We start from the raw sequence: 20,054 nt of genomic DNA, 5'->3' as shown, positions 1-20,054 counted from the left end.
GCTCAGCTCCGCCTCCTCTTTCACGTCCAGCCCGGATCACGTGAGCCGAGAGGAGTGGGGAGTCGGCCGCTTGGAATCTGAGGTTAATTTGGATTTAGTTTGTCGGTCGATGCGTCTGAATTGAGGAATTGGAGCCATGCAAACGCCCTCCGGAAGGGGCCGCTCACTATCTTTATAGAGTTGATCGGATGGTGTCTGGTAATATTCCACAATCATCTTTCGTCGCGATACAGGACCTACTAATGTAAGTTTTCTCTGGTCTTCATGACTAAATTCCTTCTTCCCTGCCTCGTCTTGCTCCTCCACTCGGAAGTCTCCTGAATTACTTTTGATCTCCTGATTTTCCGTTGCCTGTTTTGAGCGATCCTTGTCCGGGTTTTCATGACATCTCTACCAAGTGCAGGAGTAGCAATTAGAACACTAACAATTGGGTCGCAAATATTTAAATACAAAATATGCTTAGGTCCACGTCCTGCATGGAAATTAGATGATGTGGCCATTGTTTACTGTTAAGGGAGAGACAATATTATTCTAAAACGGGATCCTCTGTTCCTATACAAAACGGAGCATTGATAGTGTTCCTTTAATTGCTATCCTATTTCTTTTCCAGGATTACCTATGAACTTGTACTGCCAGTTTGTGATCAACTCCAGCAAGACCATTTGCTATGACAGCTGTGTTTGCCTGCCTCTGTGACATTGCCTGATAGTGCTTTGATGATGGTTGAGATGGTGGATCCCAAGTGAATCAGTCCGAACCACACAAGAATCCAGCCATGTCAGAAGGAAGCCGGGAGAGTTGGAAGCAATGTTACAGAGCAACTGCAAAGAGATTGCCGGTGCTAATTTGGCTTCCCAAGTATTCTCTGCAGTGGCTACAGCTGGATTTTATGGCCGGGATGACTGTGGGGATGACTGTGGTGCCACAAGCTCTTGCTTATGCTGTGGTGGCTGGTCTCCCCGTGGAGGTGAGGTTGTTCATGCAGGAGTGGCTATACTTAACATAATATTGTATTTGTACAGCTTCGGAATACATCTCCTCAGTCAATATTCACACTAGCAGTGGACTCGCCTTGTTGCGTAAAAGGCTCCTCATCTAATTGGAGAGTGAAGAGGAAAAGGATAGAAACTGAGTTCAAATTCAATTCCTTTTTAAAAAACATTAGGGACTCTTGGTCTGACAATACCATTTGATTTTTGCTTGAGGGAAGGAAAGATTAGCTTTACTGGATGCCACGGAGGGCAAGGGCTGGTGGCTGGAGGAACGGATGTTTGTGAAAGGAATGGCTATAACAGGCAGCCTTTTGTGTTTTAAGAGTTAGCCTGGGAGCTGATAATTAATTAGATAATGACCTCATTTATTCATAAAAGAGTTCTTATTTGGCACTTTTACAGAGAGATAAAGAAAATCCATGTGTGTTACATCCATGTGCTTTTGTTTTCCCACCTATCCTAGCCAAGTGAGAAATTGCAAGTGGGCTGGAACAGGAACATGACAAAAGGTGATAGAGAAGTTGCTGTATACCAAGTCAAAATATTATTCCAGGTGTGGGCAATGTTCTGTTCATTGGCATCTTCCTGGCTATCCCATATAATTTTTTTTAAAGAAGTACAGCTACCGTATTTTCTGGCGTATAAGATGACTTTTTAAACCCATGAAAATCTTCTCAATAGTATATACACCAGGTGCTGAAACTTTAGGGACAGGGCTGGCTGGAAAACCTGGAGCGGATCTCCCATTTGGTCTGCGCAGGGAAAGCGGGACCAATTGGAGAAGAAGCTGCAGTCTGTGATTTTTTACAGGCTGGGGTCTGGGCGTCTTTCCTTCTAAAGTTGAGCAGTTGCAGTCTATCCCAACTTGAAAGGCAGGTGGGGAATGCAGCGGGACCAATTGGAGAAGAAGCTGCAGTATATGATTTTTTACAGGCTGGGGTGTGGGCGTCTTTCCTTCTAAAGTTGAGCAGTTGCAGTCTATCCCAACTTGAAAGGCAGGTGGGGAATGCAGCAGGCAGAGCAGCTGCTTAGCTCTAAGGACACATTTGACTCAGGAACTGGGCGGGCTGGCTGGAAAACCTGGAGCGGATCTCCCATTTGGTCTGCGCAGGGAAAGCTTTAGAGTGAATTAGGAAAAGTTTAATCCACTTGTACTGTTTTATGTTTACATGTTTGATGACAAACAGCCTTATGTTTATAAGTGACAGTTTTCCTACTAAGTACCTGCATGTCATAAGCATTTGAATTAAAATTACTGTATTAAAATCAAATCTGATGTTTTTTAATTTTTATTTGGTGTGCGTTGGAAGAGGGGTAGTCTTATACGGCGAGTATAGCCCAAACCCTATAATTTAACAGGAAATGTAGGGGGTCAACCTATACGCCCAGTCGTCTTATACGCCGGAAAATACGGTAATCCCCGACGTGACTACAATTGAGCCCAAAATTTCTGTTGTGAAGCAAGACATTTGTTAAGTGAATTTTGCCCCATTTGACGGCCCTTCTTGACAGAGTTTTTAAGTGAATCACTGCAGTTCTTAAGTTAATAACACGGTTGTTAAATGAATCTGGCTGTCCCGTGGACTTGCTTGTCAGAAGGTCGCAAAAGATGACCACATGACCCCAGCACACTGCAATTGTCATAAATATGAGCCAGTGGCCAAGCAGTTGAATTTTGATCGCGTGACAACGGGGATCCTGCAAAAGTCGTAAGTGTGAAAAATGGTCATAACTCACTTTTTTCAGAGCCATTGTACCTCTGAATGGTAACTAAATGAACTGTTGTAAGTCAAAGACTACCTGTATTTAAACATATTAATTGAGAAGCTGGTATGCTGCTTCTTTATTTTCTAAAATGCCTTTGTACCCTTGTATATGTATAGTTCTTTGTCTGGAATGACAGTGCTTACTCAGGAAGAAAAAGACAAATATAAGCAGGAGTAGTAGAGTAGATTTCTAGAGGTATAAACAGAGCAATGTCTATAGTTTTCCTTCTGGTAAATGAGTATTTTGTATCTGGCCATGCCCATTGTGGCAGCCATTTTATGGATGCCCACATTCCATGGGAAGTCATTTTGACATAATGACTTTTTCTCACAGCCAAGGCCTAAATGTATCCACCAGCCTAAAAAGATTGCTTGACCTAGTTATCCTCTGGCAGATATTTGTTTTCAGAGTTCATTTTCTAAATTGATTGCTAAGTGTAGATTTGTCATAAAAGTTATTTTTTCATTACCTTTTTAATTGTGACTGTTCCCTAAATAAGGCAGTTGCTAAACAAAAACTACCTGTACTCCTTTTAAAAATATTTTACCAAATTTTCCATAGAATATAATTTGTATTTTGTAGGCCTTTCATAACCTTTGTGGTCTTATTGGCTTACAGTTCTTCAAGTACTATGATTAGTCTCCGATGTTGCCTTCTCCTCTCCTTTGCAGTATGGTCTGTATTCTTCATTCATGGGTTGTTTCATCTACTGCCTTTTGGGAACCTCCAAAGATGTAACGCTAGGGCCAACAGCCATCATGTCCCTGTTGGTGTCTTCCTATGCATTCCATGAGCCTGCCTTGGCCATTCTCCTTGCCTTTCTTTCAGGTTGCATCCAGTTAGCTATGGGACTCCTCCATCTTGGTAAGACTTGGCGGCTTTTATATTGATCTTCTAAGTCAGGGGTCTTCAAACTTGGCCCTTTTATGTCTTGTGGACTTCAACTCCCAGAATTCCTCAGCCAGGCATGCTGGCTGAGGAATTCTGGGAGTTGAAGTCCACAAGTCATAAAAGAGCCAAGTTTGAAGACCCCTGTTCTAAGTCCACTGCCCTATTGCTATTATTGGCCAAAGAAGATAATTCAGAATCAAATCTTGACAAAAAGTAGAAATGAATTCCCCGTTTTTGTATCCTCAACTTTCTATAAATTGCAGGACATTTTTTCCAAATATCTGTGCAAAAGTACATCTCATTGAGTTCATTTGGGTATCTGTCAGATAAGTGAGTACGGGATTACAGGCTCATTCAAACTCTTATTAAAGTGATTTATAAACTCTTCCTCACCTTCTGGTAGACTCTGATACTGTCTGCCTATATATTTTTTGAACTGGGATGTCCATGTGTAATTATGAAGAGAGATTCACACATGCTTCATTTAAATGCTGGATGTATTCTATTTAAAGTACTTTGGGATGGCAATGCTTAAATGGGAAGAACTCCGTAGTAAAAACAACTCCACAAATAATGCATTCAGATCATTTTCCTTTTCCTAATTTTGTTCTGAATTTACAGCTAAATAGACAGTTCTCTACCTAAAATAGGACTTTATGTATGTTCTTATTTTAAGTATCTGGAATGTAATCTCTTCCTCTCTAGTCCCCAGCTTTATCTAGTTCAGGGGTCTTCAAACTTGGCCCTTTTATGGCTTGTGGACTTCAACTACCAGAATTCCGTAGCCATTGTGCCATGAAGACCCCTGATCTAGTTAGTTGCCGGGTACTTTTCTGCTTTAGAAAGGGAAGACTAGAGATCCTACAAAGGAAAGAGAAGAGGATATGATGGGCAAATGTCTGAGGAATAGATAAGAAATCCAGCTGGTTTGATTCCCAGGGTGATATAAAAGACTTAGTGGATTTTACCCCCCATTTCTGGCAGGTTTCATTTTGGACTTTATCTCGTATCCTGTCATTAAAGGATTTACTTCAGCTGCTGCAGTCATCATTGGCTTCAACCAAGTCAAGGTAAGCTGTCTCTGTCTGCCCTTGGCCTTTACATTACAATTTAGGTGAAGGGGCTTCTGTAGGAATAGGACAGAGGCCTGACCAGCCTATTAAGTAAAGGTGACTATGATGGAATGTAGTGAGGATGGATGGTGGGGTGTGTGCATTACAGAAGAGTAAGAGGCAACTTGGCCCATATTATAGTATGTGTGAGAGAAAGAAGATGAAGACAGCTCCTTCAAAACAGTTCAGAATATTGTAGATGCAGAGATAGAGTAGAATCTTGCTCAGTCTAGCAAGATTTTGTCTATAGATGTGAAATCAGCTTGAAAAAATTGCCATGTGTCATTCTTGGTTTGGGGCCTAACAGTCACTGATCTTTGATATTTAGGAAGTTTATAGGAGATATGGAAGATTTTAATCAAGAGAGGCAAATGGGTGGGGTGGTTTTACATTCCAACTTTTCTGCAGCTACTTCCTTTAAACTGGTGAAAACTGCCCTTAATTTTGTTCTGATTTCATTTCATACTTCTTAGTTTCAAGCAAAGATCTTGTTTTCTTGAGCTTTTCAAAATTCTGAAATTTCTATAATTGTAGAGCTCAACAGCTTCCTTTCCCCTACACCCTTCTCCTCTAAGCATTGCTGAAGATTGTGTACTAATGAATTCTAGGTCTCTTATAACATCAATATTTCCTCTGTGGTTGACCACAGCCAGCTTATTTGCAAGAGGCTGAGATGATAGCAATTACAGATACAGTTCTTTGTGCTTGCGAGTGTCCAAAAAGAAGCCTCAGATCTTTTCTTATAGAAGGTTTGGCTTTGGTTCACTAGAAAACATTTACTGGCTTATCACATTAGCAAAAATATTGGTGGAAGCTGCTTAGGCCACCCCTTTACGTCTGTCTTGGAAGATAATTTTTTTAAAAATAATAGAGAATAAAAGAACACTTTGAACTGTCAAGTTTAAAAATTTACAAATTGGCTGTTATGCTGTATATTATGAATTTCTATGGTGAAAATGTATCAAACCTTTTACATGTAAAAAAATTATCTTTGCATTTTAGCATATAAATAAATATATATGCTAAAATTTAAAATGGATTGTAATTAAGTGGAAAGTTGTATTAATATGTACTACAAACACATGTTTCTTGAGAAGTTACTTAAGTCTCATGAAATGTATTATTCTCATACAGTATCAAAGACTACTGTATTTTCTGGCGTATAAGACGACTTTTTAACCCATGAAAATCTTCTCAAAAGTTGGGGGGTCGTCTTATATGCCCAATCGTCTTATACGCCGGAAAATAGTACATAAATCAATCGAGCGCCCCTGTTCTTGCAAAGCAACTTCAAGCCTCCTTAGTCCAGTCTCCCCTCCAATGTGACTCTCCCTTCCCACCCCCAAGAGCCTCTAAGCCCCTTCCCCTCCCCCTTGCAAACGCCAGACCCCGGGAGCTCTTGCATTTATTCCAAAGGGTGGGTGGAAGGAAAAGCCCCTTTCGGCTCTGGCGTGGCTGCAAGTCGACGAGCCCGGGAAGGCACGCCCTCCCCTGTCACTGTGGAGGAAGCAGGGCAGGCTGGCATCAGGCAGGAGCCGGCAGGGTAGTCCTGCGCACGCGCATGCTCCCCGGCTGCTAAGGAGTCCTCGGGGAGCCATGGCAGGCACCTCACGCCCTTCCCTCTCGAGGCGGCACCGGCGGAGCCGTCCGGCGTCGGGCGGGAGCCGGTAGGGCAGTCCTACGCACGCGCGCGCTCCCCGGCTGCTAAGGAGTTCTCAGGGAGCCATGGCAGGTGCCTCACGCCCTTCCCTCTCAAGGCGGCACCGGCGGAGCCGTCCGGCGTCGGGCGGGAACCAGCAGGGCTTTGCACCATCTGCATCAGACGGGTCTGAATCAGGCTTGTGTCGGACACTTGGCAACTGGCATGTAAGTATTTTACGGAGTATAAGACGAAAAATCTTGAAAATCCTCTCAAAAGTCGGGAGTCATCTTATACGCCCAGTCGTCTTATACGCCGGAAAATACGGTACCTTGTTTCAGATGGCTTCTAGATTCCTTTCATTCATGTAGTATATTCTCCATGGGGGGGGTGTACGTGTGTGCATACGTCTGTGTTTTGTTTTACCAACTCCATTCTTGTGTGTATTTAATTTTACATAGACACTCCTTGGTCTGCAGAACATTCCAAAGCAGTTTATCCTACAAGTGTATTATACCTTCTGCAGAATTACTGAGACACGGTAAAAATGTTTTTCTCTCTTGGTCCTTTTTTTTATTCCTCCTCTTCCTGTTTAAAAAAGTGGAAAATTAGTGCAAAAATAGTACATAGAATTAGAATCTGGGAGTTATAAATATTGAGGGTGAAGTTTGATTTCCGAGCTTGTGGGTGGGTTTCTGAATATTTCTAGATTTATAGCATTCCTAAATTCTGAAATTGTGCAAGTTCAAATATTGCCCGGGGAATCTTAGAATGGAGCTAAAAGGTGGAATGTTGATGAATTTGGGACATATCCATTTTGTTCCTCATACCTTAGAGCCAAATATTTTTTTCAATTAGGTAAAGAATAAATAAATGAGCTTAAAACTGTAGAAATCAGAAGATAGCCTGACAAATAGCCATCTGATATTTTATGCTTAACTGGGACATTTCTGAGTGGATTATGTTTACTTTGAGGTTAGCATTATTGTCCTTACAAAAGTTAAACTATATATACTTACAGGATATGTTATATGAATGAATGAAACTAAATCTGGGCTTACGTTTTTCAAGGTTTTAAATCTCATACTTCATATTTCCTTTAACTTATTAAAAATCTAATTCACCAGCAGGAAAGCACGTGTATCTTGGTGGCTGAATAAAGTGGTGCACAAACTGGGTGGCTTAGGAGAAGGATCCATGCTTATAAAGCAAATAGGATGGAGGTCTTTTATCTGTACAGAGTTGTTGCAGACCAATGTCATGGTTATCTGCAGGGCTGGAGATGCCATCCTTGGAGTGTTCTGCGTAATGGTGCTTTTGGTCCTGCAACAAATGAAAAAAGGAATCCCCAGGACCCATCCACTGGAACCTTTGCCTGTCAGAATCAGTCGATATATAATTTGGACAACAGCTACCGGTTTGTCCTGTCCTGTCCTCTAAGCAAATGTTTAATTTTCTTCTTCTTGGAAGTATCTTCTTCTTTGGAAGTATTCCATAATATTGTCATGATTATGGAATCCATCCCTATTGTTTGACAATGCAGAACTTTATTTAAGATTCTCTTCCTTTACAGCCCGTAATGCTCTTGTGGTTCTCTTTGCTGGCCTTGTGGCCTATTCTTTCCAAGTGACCGGCTCCCAGCCTTTCAGCCTCACAGGAACGATTCCCCAGGGACTCCCTCTGTTCCAGCCACCACCGTTCTCCATCATCACATCCAACCAGACTATTGGTTTTAAGGAAATGGTACAGGTGTGTATTACTTTTTTATTGGTTCAGTTTCTGCCTCTCTGCTTATGTCAGCCCTTCTAGATAGAGTAGACTAAGCAACCAATGCCAATGTGGTTCAAGACCACTTGTATTGTAACAGAATCTTGTAAGTCTGAATGCACTCTCCCTACCTCTTTATTATCACTGTGTAAACTAGGAAAGGGCTTGTTTGAGAAGTTTTCTCAGTTTATTTTCTTGGCCTAGGCCCAGGCCCCTTTTCTCTGACCGTTGGATTGGTAGCAACGCTTCCTCCTGTCCTTCAAGGCCATTCTTTATGCACTCTACAGTTTGATCACAACTTTACAAATAAATACAGTTAAACTGACAGCAGATTTGGTTTTAGTCACTCTCAAAAATGAAACAGTAGATTTTAAACATGTTCATCAATACCTTTTACAAAGATCTTTCCTTTTTTAAAAAAAAAACAGTCCTTGTTATATTGGTCTGGGTTTTTTTATATGCTGAAATAAATTGCTGTCTGCATTGTTAGGTGTAATCCACATAGAATTATTTTTCAGTTAAGTTTTTTTTTAATAGACTCTTTTTTGAAACTTAAATAATAGTAGTAACTTAAACACTTGCATCTTAAAAGCTTTGACACTTGCATCTTAGTGCTTTTGTACTGACGGAACTTTTTAGAATAGAAAATGTCATAATTTTGCAGCAAAAGTAAGTTTTCTACTCTTCAGTAATTCAGACTTATATAAGCCAGTTTGGTCTAGTGGTTAAGGCACCAGCCTAGAAAGAGTTCTACCCCCAACTTAGCCATAAAAGCCAGCTGGGTGACTTTGGGCCAGTCACTTTCTCTCAGCCCAACCCACCTAACAAGATTGTTGTGCAGAAAGTAGGAGGAGAAAGGTGTGTTGGATATGTTCGCTATAAAAATAAATAATAAATCCAACAGCTTAGATTTGGACAGAGCAACTCTCAAAAGCCTAAAAGACCAAACCATCATAATCTTTGTCTGGCAGACAAAGACCAGACAGACCAGGGTATATGGGGAGTGCACGGATAGGACCTGTTAGGAGTATCTCAAAGCAGCTACATTTTCTCCTGGTTGCCGTCCACATTTGATGCACCATCTTGAGAAAAGACACATTTGATTTAAGGTATTCCTTCCAAATCACATAGTAATTTTCTTTAAATCCAGATTTCTGCATTCAACTCTAGCATTTACTCTATCTGTCTGTTACATTTCCTCCATTGCTATGAGACATTCCTTTTGCGGCCATAGTTCCTTCTTGATCAAAATTGCAGAGAAATACAGCTTCCCTCTTCCATCCCTGCAGGCCATTGGACCTGGCTTGGCGGTGGTGCCCCTCATGGGACTGCTGGAGACGGTTGCTATTGCCAAAGCATTTGGTAGGATCATTATCTTGCTTGCACACTGAGGAGGGAGGGAGGGAAGGCAGCACTATACTCCCCTGCACACCTGACACCTGAAATGAAACTTTACTTCTATTTGGAGATAGTAGTTTCTGGTCACAAATCACAGCAAGCCATAGTCTGTTTCATACTGGATTACTGAATAAATCACAATTAGCTGGAAATGGGATGTGGTTGACTGGGAGTCACCCAGTTGATTATAGGATGGATGGCTAGGTATTTTAAATCAGTCAATCAGTCAGTCAGTCAAACAATCAATCACAATGCACTAAATGCACCAAAAATTGGAGTTTGGAGTTTTGTTTTGTTTTTGTTTTTAAACTGGTTGGGGAATGATTACTTCCACAACCCCAACTAGCATAGTCTGGGATATGAGATACATTGGACATTTCAGCAACATCAAAAGGAAGCAGACAATATACCCTTGGGCTAAAATTTCCCTAGAGTAATAGTAATTCAGCATAATATGTAGCTGTTTTCTTGTCTCTCCCTGCATTGAAGGGATAGAAACTCAACTTTGTCAGTGGAAGTATTAGGCAGAGAATCAGAAAGAGGTCTGTTACCTGAATTCACGACTGATTTTTTTTTTAGTCTTTATTTCTCTGGAGTATAAATTCTAAAGTCCTTAACTAGTTTAGTCAGTGGGTGTGCTAGTTAAGATAATGGGTAACATAATCAGTCATACTGCTTTAGGGAAGTAGTTTCTAGGATTATCTACTGCCCCTTAACAATATTTCTTTTAGCTTCACTTATCCCTATGCCTATAGTGTCTTGAAAGCTTCTTTTCTGTGGAAAATGGTATAATAAATTATTCTTGGTCTTATCAATATGTGATGATATTTCATTTTTTTCTTATTAGCATCTCAAAATAAGTACCAGATTGATCCCAACCAGGAGCTGCTAGCCATGGGTAAGGATTTTACCTAAATGCCTTGGTTGACTGGATGAGGGATACCTAAGCCAAGTAGGAATGAAGCCTGGGGGGGTGGGGTGAATCTGGGAACCCCAGTTGTCAGGTGCAGCTATTCTAATTAGTAGGTAAGCAGAAAGAATCTTTGGAACAGCCTTCATTGGAGAAATCTCATTCTCGCCTCACTTGCAGCTTTCCTATTTTGGGTAAACAGAATTGGAAGATACTTTGTGGACTAATCTATACTCAGTGTAGAAATTCCAGAGGAATTGGGTGAATGGCTCTAAGAGTCCAGGAGAGAAGCGAGCAAGTCTTGCAATCTCACTGATTCTGTTCCTGCCTTTTTTCCGTGGTGCTGTCTAGGATTGACCAACGTGCTGGGATCCTTTGTCTCATCCTATCCAGTCACAGGCAGTTTTGGCCGGTAAGGAAAGCACTATCTCTTCCCCTTTCTTTGGTAAATGCAGGATATTTACATAGGTAAATAAACACACATAAGGTAATTTGAAATAGTATTTGTATGCATCACTTGCTGTGGATTCATTGCCCCTTAAAAATTCTTAACCTAATGAAAAAGCTTTTTATAACATTTTTATTTCATCCTTATGGAGTAGTAATAGTAGTAGTAGAAGGTAGAAGGTACTTCATGTCTGTTTCATGATAACACATGGAGAACTTTAGACAGACTGCATTTTACTATAAAGTTATTTTTCCTTATTATTCAAGTAGACATAGCTGTTCAAGAACCCAGGTGAAGCTGGATATACTTTTTTATGTTCAAAAATGATTGTGAGTTAATTAATAAGGTTAGACAAAGGTGATGCTTGAGGCCAATTTCGGAGGCTTCCTAGAATAGAATAGAGCTGGAAGGGACCTTGAAGGTCTTCTAGTCCAGTCCCCTGCTCAAGCAGAACCTATACCATCTCAGACAAGGGACTGTCTAGCTTCTTTTTAAAAATCTCCAGTGATGGAGTGCCCACGATTTCTAGGGGCAAGCTATTCCACTGGTTAATTGTCCTCACTGTCAGGAAGTTTCTCCTTAATTCCAGGTTGCTTCTCTCTTTGGTCAGTTTCCAACCATACTTTTTCGTCCTTCCGTCTGGTGCTTTGGTGAATAACATGGCCCCCTCTTCTTTGTGGCAGCCCCTCAAATACTGGAACACTGCTATCATGTCTCCCCTATTTCTTCTTTTCTTTAGACTAGCCAAACCCAAGTCCTGCAGCCGTTCTTCGTATGTTTTAGTCTCCAGGCCTTTGATCATCTTAGTTGCTCTTCTCTGAATTTTTTCCAAACTCTCAACATCTTTTTTGTGATATGGTGACCAAAACTAGCAGAAATATTCCAGGTGTGGGTTTACGAGGGTTTTATAAAGCAGTACTAATACCTTGCATGATCTTGATTCTATGCCTCTGTTTATACAACCCAGGACTGTATTCCTAGATTTTTTTTTAACTAGGAACAAGAGGAAGGATGACTTGCTCCGGGAAAAGTTTCTTGTCTTGGAGCTGAACTTTGGACTGAAAACATTTTCTCATAACTGCTCAAAGTCTGGTGCTTAGATCTTACTCTCTTTGGCTGATTACTGACACTGAGGTTTTTTTTTTCTCAACTGAAGACCACATCCTTATAGAATATGGAGAAATATATAGGTGAAGCAGTGGAGAAATATTGTGGACACAGCAAAATAAAGACAACCTTTTTATTCAAACCTCTGCATTTTTAATTGCTTTAATGTTGATTTTCTTCCAGCTTCTTCCATTTGATCTGGTCATAAATCATAATTTGCAAATTCATAATCAAAGAATGTAAGGAGAAATCTAGGGGAAGCATAGCTCACCTTGTGGAAAGGGCAGTAGGTTGCATGCGTACATGTCTTTGAGACTTCTAGGCTTAAAATAAGGTTAATCCTTTTACTTATAATGGCATTGCTCACATTCTAGGACAGCAGTGAATGCTCAGACTGGTGTATGCACTCCTGCTGGAGGACTCATCACAGGTAGGAGAAAAGAATAATGCCTTTGCTGAAGGAGAATAAATTAGAAGCAGAAGGTTATAAATTATAAATGAGTCAGCACAAAATATCTTATGTGTAGCTCTCCTTTTTTCATTAAATCTGCCCAAAGAGCCCCTGCAGAAAAGTAAATAATACAACGAAAGAGCATCAAATACTATGTGCAAACATAGATTCTTGATACACAGCAGGTAAACATTTAAAAGGTTAATAAGTTCATTATGGCAAATTTTTCCTGGATCATAGTCTGCTTCATTAGATGCATGGGGGAAAGAGCGCACACACGCGTGCACACACGAACACACACACTGTTGCAAGTGAGGGAATAATAATATGACAAGAAGAAATTGAAATACAAGTAATTATAGTGATATTCAATTATGCTGGGCATTCCTAACATGTTCACACTGTTGCTGGGACTTGGTAGAATATAGTCTTTCATTGGTGAGCCGATAAACATATTTTTCAGTTTATGAAACATAATGTGAAATCTCCTTATAGGTTACAACCATTGGGGATTCACTGATTAAATTTATATGCCACCAAATATTTCAAAATTCCCAGCAGTTTTCAAAAATAGAAAGCACACAGTAAGAATTCAGCCACCTGTGGTAAGCCCCAAAGTAACCCAACTCACCCAGCCAAAGCAGAAACAGCAGGCGAACTAAAATAAAATAAACCAACATTGTTAATGTGGGAGTGATGGTCATCTCCCAACTTCCTCTGGAATAGTATGGTTTTTCACCAGTTTCTGGTTGGCTGTTCCAAGTTCTCTTCTGACTTTTAGTTGTTTTTATCATTACACTTCATGGAAAACCTCTGGCATAATAATGTGCCCAGCCCTGCTCTGCCACCCAGCGTAGTTGCAGCTTATTGTAAACCTGCATTTTGACTTCATAATATGGGTGTCTCTTTTCTTTTGTAGGGGCCTTAGTACTCTTATCCCTGGCCTACCTTACATCCCTCTTCTACTACATTCCCAAGACAGCACTGGCAGCGGTCATCATCTGTGCTGTGGCTCCAATGTTTGATGCCAGGATCTTCTGCACATTATGGCAGGTTAAAAGTATGAACGTGGATATCTTGTCCTTCTCAAAGATGGTCAGTTAGAAAACATTGAATACTTCCCTAAAGACACTGAAGATGGTTGGGATTTAAGCCTGAAGGAATGTGTGTATGGGAGAAGCAGAATGGAAGTTCCTTCTTCTCTGTAGCACTTCTTAGTGCTAACCTGATATTGACATTCTGAAACTTGATTAATCTGCTATTTCTTTATTAAGAAAGAAGGAGTTGACTTAGGTCTTGGCAAAGTCGAGATGCTTTTCATTGTTGTACAGACTTTTAAACATTTAGGATGCAGGGTGAGGCTATTAGAACCGCATCTTGGAAGCCCTTTCAGCCCAGCTTTTTCTAAGACCACATATATTGGATGGGGGTGAAGGATCGGATGGGTCATAAGACCTTGCAGTTTTGTGTTACAACCAGCGACCTACAGTATTTAAGTTAGATGTAGAACTGGTTTAAGTTCTAAACTTCTTCTTTATCCTGGTACAAGGGACAGCACACTGTTTCGTAAAAACAGGAAAGCATAATATCCTTAACCTGCCCCCAGACCATTACAGAGACATCGTCAGACCATTTTTTGGTCACTTTATATCAATGTTAATTTCCTACCTCTGCCAGCAAAAGTGCGGCTGTGCAGTCTCTCTGCTAAGCTACATTTCCTTGTCTAATGTCAAGCTTAGAGGAAGTAGAGGGGGAAACGGTATGCTATGTACATGTTGTCTTTTGAGGTTTAGTTCTAATCACTTTCTTGCACAACTTATGTCTACACTCTTAAACCATTTGTACATAACAATAGAGCTAGTTTTCTTTGGAACTGCCTGCTTGTTTTGTCCCCTATTGCTGATGGGATGGATATGTTCTTGATTGAATTCTCTGTTCTTTTTTCACAGGGCTAGACCTGGTGCCTCTTTGTGTTACGTTCTTTGTTTGTTTCTGGGAAGTGCAATATGGCATCATAGCAGGGGTGATAGTTTCTGGAATTCTCCTGCTCTACCCCATCGCCAGACCTCGAATAGAGGTTGGTTGGTTTTTAATTCACTGAGTCAAGTGCAGGCAGGGTTTGGAGAAGACTGTTCCCTTAGGCCAGAAAACAATACATGGCAGCTGTACATAGCTTATCATAGAATAAATTCTCTTTTGCTTGTATCTGCTCTGACTAATTGGGCTCTACTTAGGGGGAAACAGGAAAGGATAGACTTAGGCATTGCTATATCAGGATGTCAGCATTTATATATAACATAGGAACATATAGACATTTGTATCTCTATTCCTCTCCAATTTTCAATTCTACTGAGAGTTCATAGAAATAAAAAGATACTACATAAACAAGAAATGGTTTCATAGGTACATCAGGAAGCACTGTGATGGCTCAAACCTACTCACTTCACCTTGTGTTCCTCCCCACAAAACTTTCTACCTTTTTCTCCAGGTTGTAAGGGACAATGCAGTAATCATAAAGCCTGAGAATGGCCTTCAATTCCCTGCAATTGACTTCCTCCGGGATATCGTACACAAGCAAGCTCTATCAGGTAATCTGTATATGCAGACTTCTTGAAATGAGACTTCAGTACATCTCATCTAAGAAATATTCCTCCTCTTAGGTGCCTCTGGAAGAATAACTGCTCCAGGTGATTAGCTTCATGTCATTCCACAGAAAATAAGTAGTATTTCAAGAATGTTTCACTATTTCGGTATACCTTTTGAGGAACTGTGCAAAATGCATAGATATTGGGACCAAATAAGAAGACTTTCCAGCTAATAGTTCTTGAGCTGAACTGATGGAACTTCGGAATAGATTTTTAAACAAACTTATGAAGTAGGGTAAATATTTTAATTTAACGAACCATGTCCTTGATTGGTAAGAAAAGCATGCAACCTGGCCAGATTCTCTTGCAAATACCCTGAGTAGCTTGCTAACTCTTTGACTGATCTCTTCCTTGCATTCTTGTTTTCTGACTTCTTTTCTTTGAATGAAAGGGGTGGTTTGTTTGGGACGGGTGATGCTGGGCAATGTGCCCCACATTAACCTAGAGATGGAAGAGGCCTGAGGAAGAAAGTTACAGCAGTTTATTCCTGTGTCTTTCAATAGTCTTCCTAAAGTAGGAAGTTAAAAAAGTAGGATATGAGGCCTGCAAGGAATGCTGTGGGGGAATGTCCTCTTTGCCTTCTTGGCCTTCTATGAAATAGTCTGTCTTCTCCCCAAACTGCACTCTCAAATGTCTTGCACCTCCCACAGGTTGTAGCCAGTCTGCTCAACCAAGTATGCTGCAGTTAAGGACAATTATAGTTCCAAAATGTCAGGAAAGGAGGGCAAAGTCATAATATGAGCCTTGGTGGAGCAGTGGGCTAATGCCTCCTTAAGTAACACCAGCTGCCTGCAATTAGTGCAGGTTCGCATCCCACCAGGCTCAAGGTTGACTCAGCCTTCCATCCTTCCGAGGTAGGTAAAATGAGGACCCAGATTGTTGGGGGCAATTAAGCTGACTTTGTAATAACGCCGCTTGGGGTGTGTGTGAAAGCCCTAATAAGCAGGCATATACATAGAATGAAGGCTACTGCTAAGCTTGTAAGCCGCCCTGAGTCTTCGGAGAAGGGCGGGATATAAATGGAATTAAAATAAAATAAAATAAATATATGTGATGGCAACCTGATCCAGGAATTGCTGTAGCTTCCCCAACTATCAACCTGAATACCAAAGGACAAAACTCAGAATAATTTTGAGTTTTCTCCTCCCTCCTTTTCACTCTTCCTTTTGCAATTTTGTTTTATTATTTTTCCGGAAACACACCAAATTTTGATGATGATAGATCAGGACCTTGTGGTGAAGATTATCTTGGTTTGTAAAATGCGTGCAGTGTTCTGTTCGTGTATGCAGGTTATTGTGCTTAGCTCTTGGGATTTAGTAGCTAATTGTTTTTGTCCCTTGGCACCTGTTTCACTGAAAGTTCTTATCAAAAATAAAACACAACCCACAAGCACAAAGACTGATATTTCTATAATAATGTACAGGGTTCTTAGCCTTTTCTTTTCTCCATTTTTTTTTTCTTGAAACTGTAATGTGTGTAGATTAGGCTAAGACGTGTAGTCTGTTCTGTATCAGTTATGGCTGTGGAAGGAGTAGAATTTGTGTATCTATAGAGATTCAGATTGTAAATTTCCACAACTTCATGCGGTCAAAGAATTGAATTTCAACTTTCTGGATTGCTAATCAGCATGAATTGGTAGTGTGAATCCTGAGAGTTGGAATCTTAACACATTGTGGAGGCAAAGTTGAGTCTCTGTGTTATTATAATATAGTCCATATTGGTGATCTTACATATCTGTGCTTTTATTAATATTAGTTCAATACCTTATTTTATCTGAGTATATGAATGCATTTTTTTCTTTTTATTTCCAGTCTTAATTGTCAGAACTTCCTTCTACTCAGATCAAGCTTACATTGGGAAACATTCTGCTAAAGAAAGTTAATTTTATATTAAATAATAAAAGCAGGATGATTTGCATTTTTAAAAAGTTATTTAATTTACATTAAAATTTATATAATTTGGGGGAGATGGGTGCAAAACTTCCAAAAGTTGTGAACCTAAAAGATTTATAAAATGTTCTTCCATTGTTATCATTTTCCAAATCTGGACCAAAATATTGTTCTGTTAAAGCAGCTATCTAGGAATTGGACTGCATAAGGCCTTGTGCTCTTCATTCTTTCAGCACATATAATATTGTCTTTCTTCAGAGCCTCAGCAACGCAAAGTCATCCTGGACTGTAGCCACATCAGCAGCATTGACTATACTGTGGTATTAGGTCTGTCTGAACTTCTGCAGGAATTCCAGCACCGGGAACTTCACTTAATCTTCATTGGCTTGCAGGTGGAAGTTTGACTGGGACTGTGTGTGTGTGGGGGGGGAGAACAGGGGCAAATGTAAATTGTGGCTGAGTAATTTTAACTTAAAAAGTCTTAGAGGCCTAACAATTCAGTGACAAAGTATATACTTTTCATGTAGAAGATTTTAACCCTTGAGGATGAGGAGCAAGAATGTGGGTAGTCCTCTAGTTACAACCACAATTAAGTTCAAAATTTCTGTTGCTAAATGAGATATTTGTTAAGTGAGTTTTGCCCCATTTTTTACAACCTTTCTTGCCGCACTTAAATGAATCACTTCAATTATTAAGTTATTAATATGGTTGTTAAGTGAATCTGGCTTTCCCCTTGACTTTGCTTATAAGGTCACAAAAAGTGATCACATGACCCAGGACACTGCAACTGTCATAAATGACTCAGTTGCCAAGCATCCAAATTTTGATCATGGAGATGCTGCAATAGTCATAAGGGTGAAAAACGGTCATACGTCACTTTTTTCAGTGTCATTGTAACTTCAGTCAGCAAACGAACTATCGTAAGTCAAGGACTACCTGTATAACAAACGAACTGTCCTAAGTCAAGGACTACCTGTATAATAAACTAAGCTCTTGAAGAAATGCTCTCAATTTTAGCATCCCCTCTCGCCTTTACCAGGTGAGGTCCTGCTGGCTAGGGATATTGACATGTTCAGCCCTATTATGTCTGCACAGCAGGATGGTGAGAATAGTTGTAGTGTTGTTTTCTACATAGCTTCATGTCGAATAGCCACATATATTCATAAATTAAACATACCAACAGTGCATAATTTCTGAAACAACATTTTCAATGTCTCTCTGGAATATAGTCTGAACGTTCAAGCTATATGGGCTGCTTTATACTGTGTCAGCCCACTGAGTTATCTAGCACTGTATTCTTTCCTTTGATCCAGAAATTTGACTAATCCTACCTTTTAGCCAGAAGGGACGCAGTGGCTCAGTGGGTTGGGACACTGAGCTTGTCGATCAGAAGGTCGGCAGTTTGGCAGATCAAATCCCGAGTGCTGCGTAACAGAGTGAGCGCCTGTTACTCGTCCCAGCTTCTGCCCACCTAGCAGTTCGAAAGCACGTAAAAATGCAAGTAGAAAAATAGGGACCACTCCGGTGGGAAGGTAACAGCGTTCCGTGCGCCTTTGGCGTCTAGTCATGCCGGCCACATGACCACGGAGACGTCCTCGGACAAGCGCTGGCTCTTCGGCTTTGAAACGGAGATGAGCACCGGCCCCTAGAGTTGGAAACGACTAGCACGCATGTGCGGGGGAACCTTTACCTTTTACCTTTACCTTTTAGCCAGAGAAACAAAAGGTGAAACTTGAAAATTCACAAGGGATCTGTTCTGCCCTTGAACCATCCACCCTCCCTCCCTCCCTCTCCTATAAGCTTTTGTGGGGGGAAAAACCTGATTAATTCTCCCATTGTCCTTCATGCCCACAGGCTCACCTGCTTGAAGTCTTGCTGGCTGCTGACTTGAATGGCTTTCGTAATTTTTCCACCCTAAAGGATGCAAGTAGGCAAAGATCTAAAGAAACTTCACTAATTCTTAAATAGATATTGAGCATTCCAATGTCAGATATTATCAGTTGACTTTAATGGTTTTAATTCATCTGATTTTAATTTTTGTGCAAGTAGCTTGGACATAGTAAATCTCTTATAAACAGAGTACAAATGAATTTTATTTATTTGCATTATTTATGTGTTCTCCTGGTTTTTAACCTTTAGATTATTTGTCTAAAGCAAGATTTGAGTTATGGAAACCATAGTGTATCAGATTCATAGCATAATGTATATTTTCTGTTGTAGAAAGAAATCTTGGAGACTTGCACGTTGCCATTGAAGACATGATGGATGACATACAGACTACAGCTGGGATGATCCAGTGAAGGAATTGAGCTCATTAATGACTATGTCGGTCCAGTAGGAGAACCTCAGACTGGAGGATGAAGTTTTGGGTCCATAGAATGGCATAGTAGAATCTTAGCAGAGTCTGCACTCATTTATGGGCATTAATACATATCTCTGTCAGGATTCAGAAATCATTTTGGAATTTTTTACATAGGAAAAATGAGGAACTTCAGCTCAACAAATAAAGATAAAAACAAATAATTGAAAATAATTTCAGGAATCTAGGAAAAACTTGTGAAATCAGTGTGGGTTAAATACTTCTATGACTGTAGCTTATCACATTGATGCCTCTAATATATTCTGAAATTAATATTATTAATGGAACAGTATTCTTATGGCAAATTGTTTCCAGCTATATACTGTAATCTCTAATATTCATTTCAGTAAAAATTGAAATATTAGATGCCTTTCTTTTGTGGAGTTTCTATTAAGCCAGATTATTTGTCCATGTGTAGATCAACTTATGTATCTGATGCATTTGAACCACTTTTCCACTTGCCATTCCATTTTTTGTATAGTCGCTGTCATCCACTTGCAGCATTCTGATGTGTCCTGGTTATTTATCTGGCTGCTCAGTTCTCAAGAACCTTCACACACCAGCAAGACATTGATTAAGTGTCATTAACTGTTGATTTTTGGTATCCATGTAGACAGGATTTGTCCAAGAAGATCTGTCTTCAACCTGGCATGTCTCCTAATGGTGCATTCATTGCTGT

The 20,054-nt window shown here is 40.2% G+C and overlaps 1 protein-coding gene across 2 annotated transcripts; it reads left to right on the top strand.

Annotated features, from left to right (window-relative positions):
* The first annotated feature begins 87 nt into the window (after window positions 1–87).
* On the top strand, window positions 88–19,731 carry SLC26A11 (solute carrier family 26 member 11). 2 transcript variants are annotated; one of them, XM_081317059.1, is made up of 17 exons: window positions 88–244; window positions 611–967; window positions 3,431–3,623; window positions 4,635–4,720; window positions 6,863–6,942; window positions 7,676–7,818; window positions 7,975–8,150; window positions 9,458–9,530; window positions 10,414–10,464; window positions 10,828–10,888; window positions 12,406–12,461; window positions 13,402–13,542; window positions 14,432–14,559; window positions 14,971–15,070; window positions 17,275–17,408; window positions 18,871–18,943; window positions 19,237–19,731. In XM_081317059.1, the coding sequence occupies exons 2-17, from the start codon at window positions 776–778 to the stop codon at window positions 19,314–19,316; spliced, it is 1,767 nt and encodes a 588-aa protein (XP_081173185.1). In that variant the 5' UTR covers window positions 88–244; window positions 611–775; the 3' UTR covers window positions 19,317–19,731. The 2 variants fall into 2 exon arrangements, with proteins under 2 accessions (XP_081173185.1, XP_081173186.1); XM_081317060.1 differs by lacking the exon at window positions 88–244 and having other exon boundaries at window positions 531–967.
* The last annotated feature ends 323 nt before the right edge of the window (window positions 19,732–20,054 follow it).

The sequence above is a fragment of the Vipera berus genome (assembly GCF_964194415.1).
Source record: "Vipera berus genome assembly, chromosome: 2".
In the NCBI taxonomy this organism is placed as follows: Eukaryota; Metazoa; Chordata; class Lepidosauria; order Squamata; family Viperidae; genus Vipera; species Vipera berus.
Note: the sequence above shows the minus strand (reverse complement) of the source record. Positions and strands in the feature narration are given on the sequence as shown.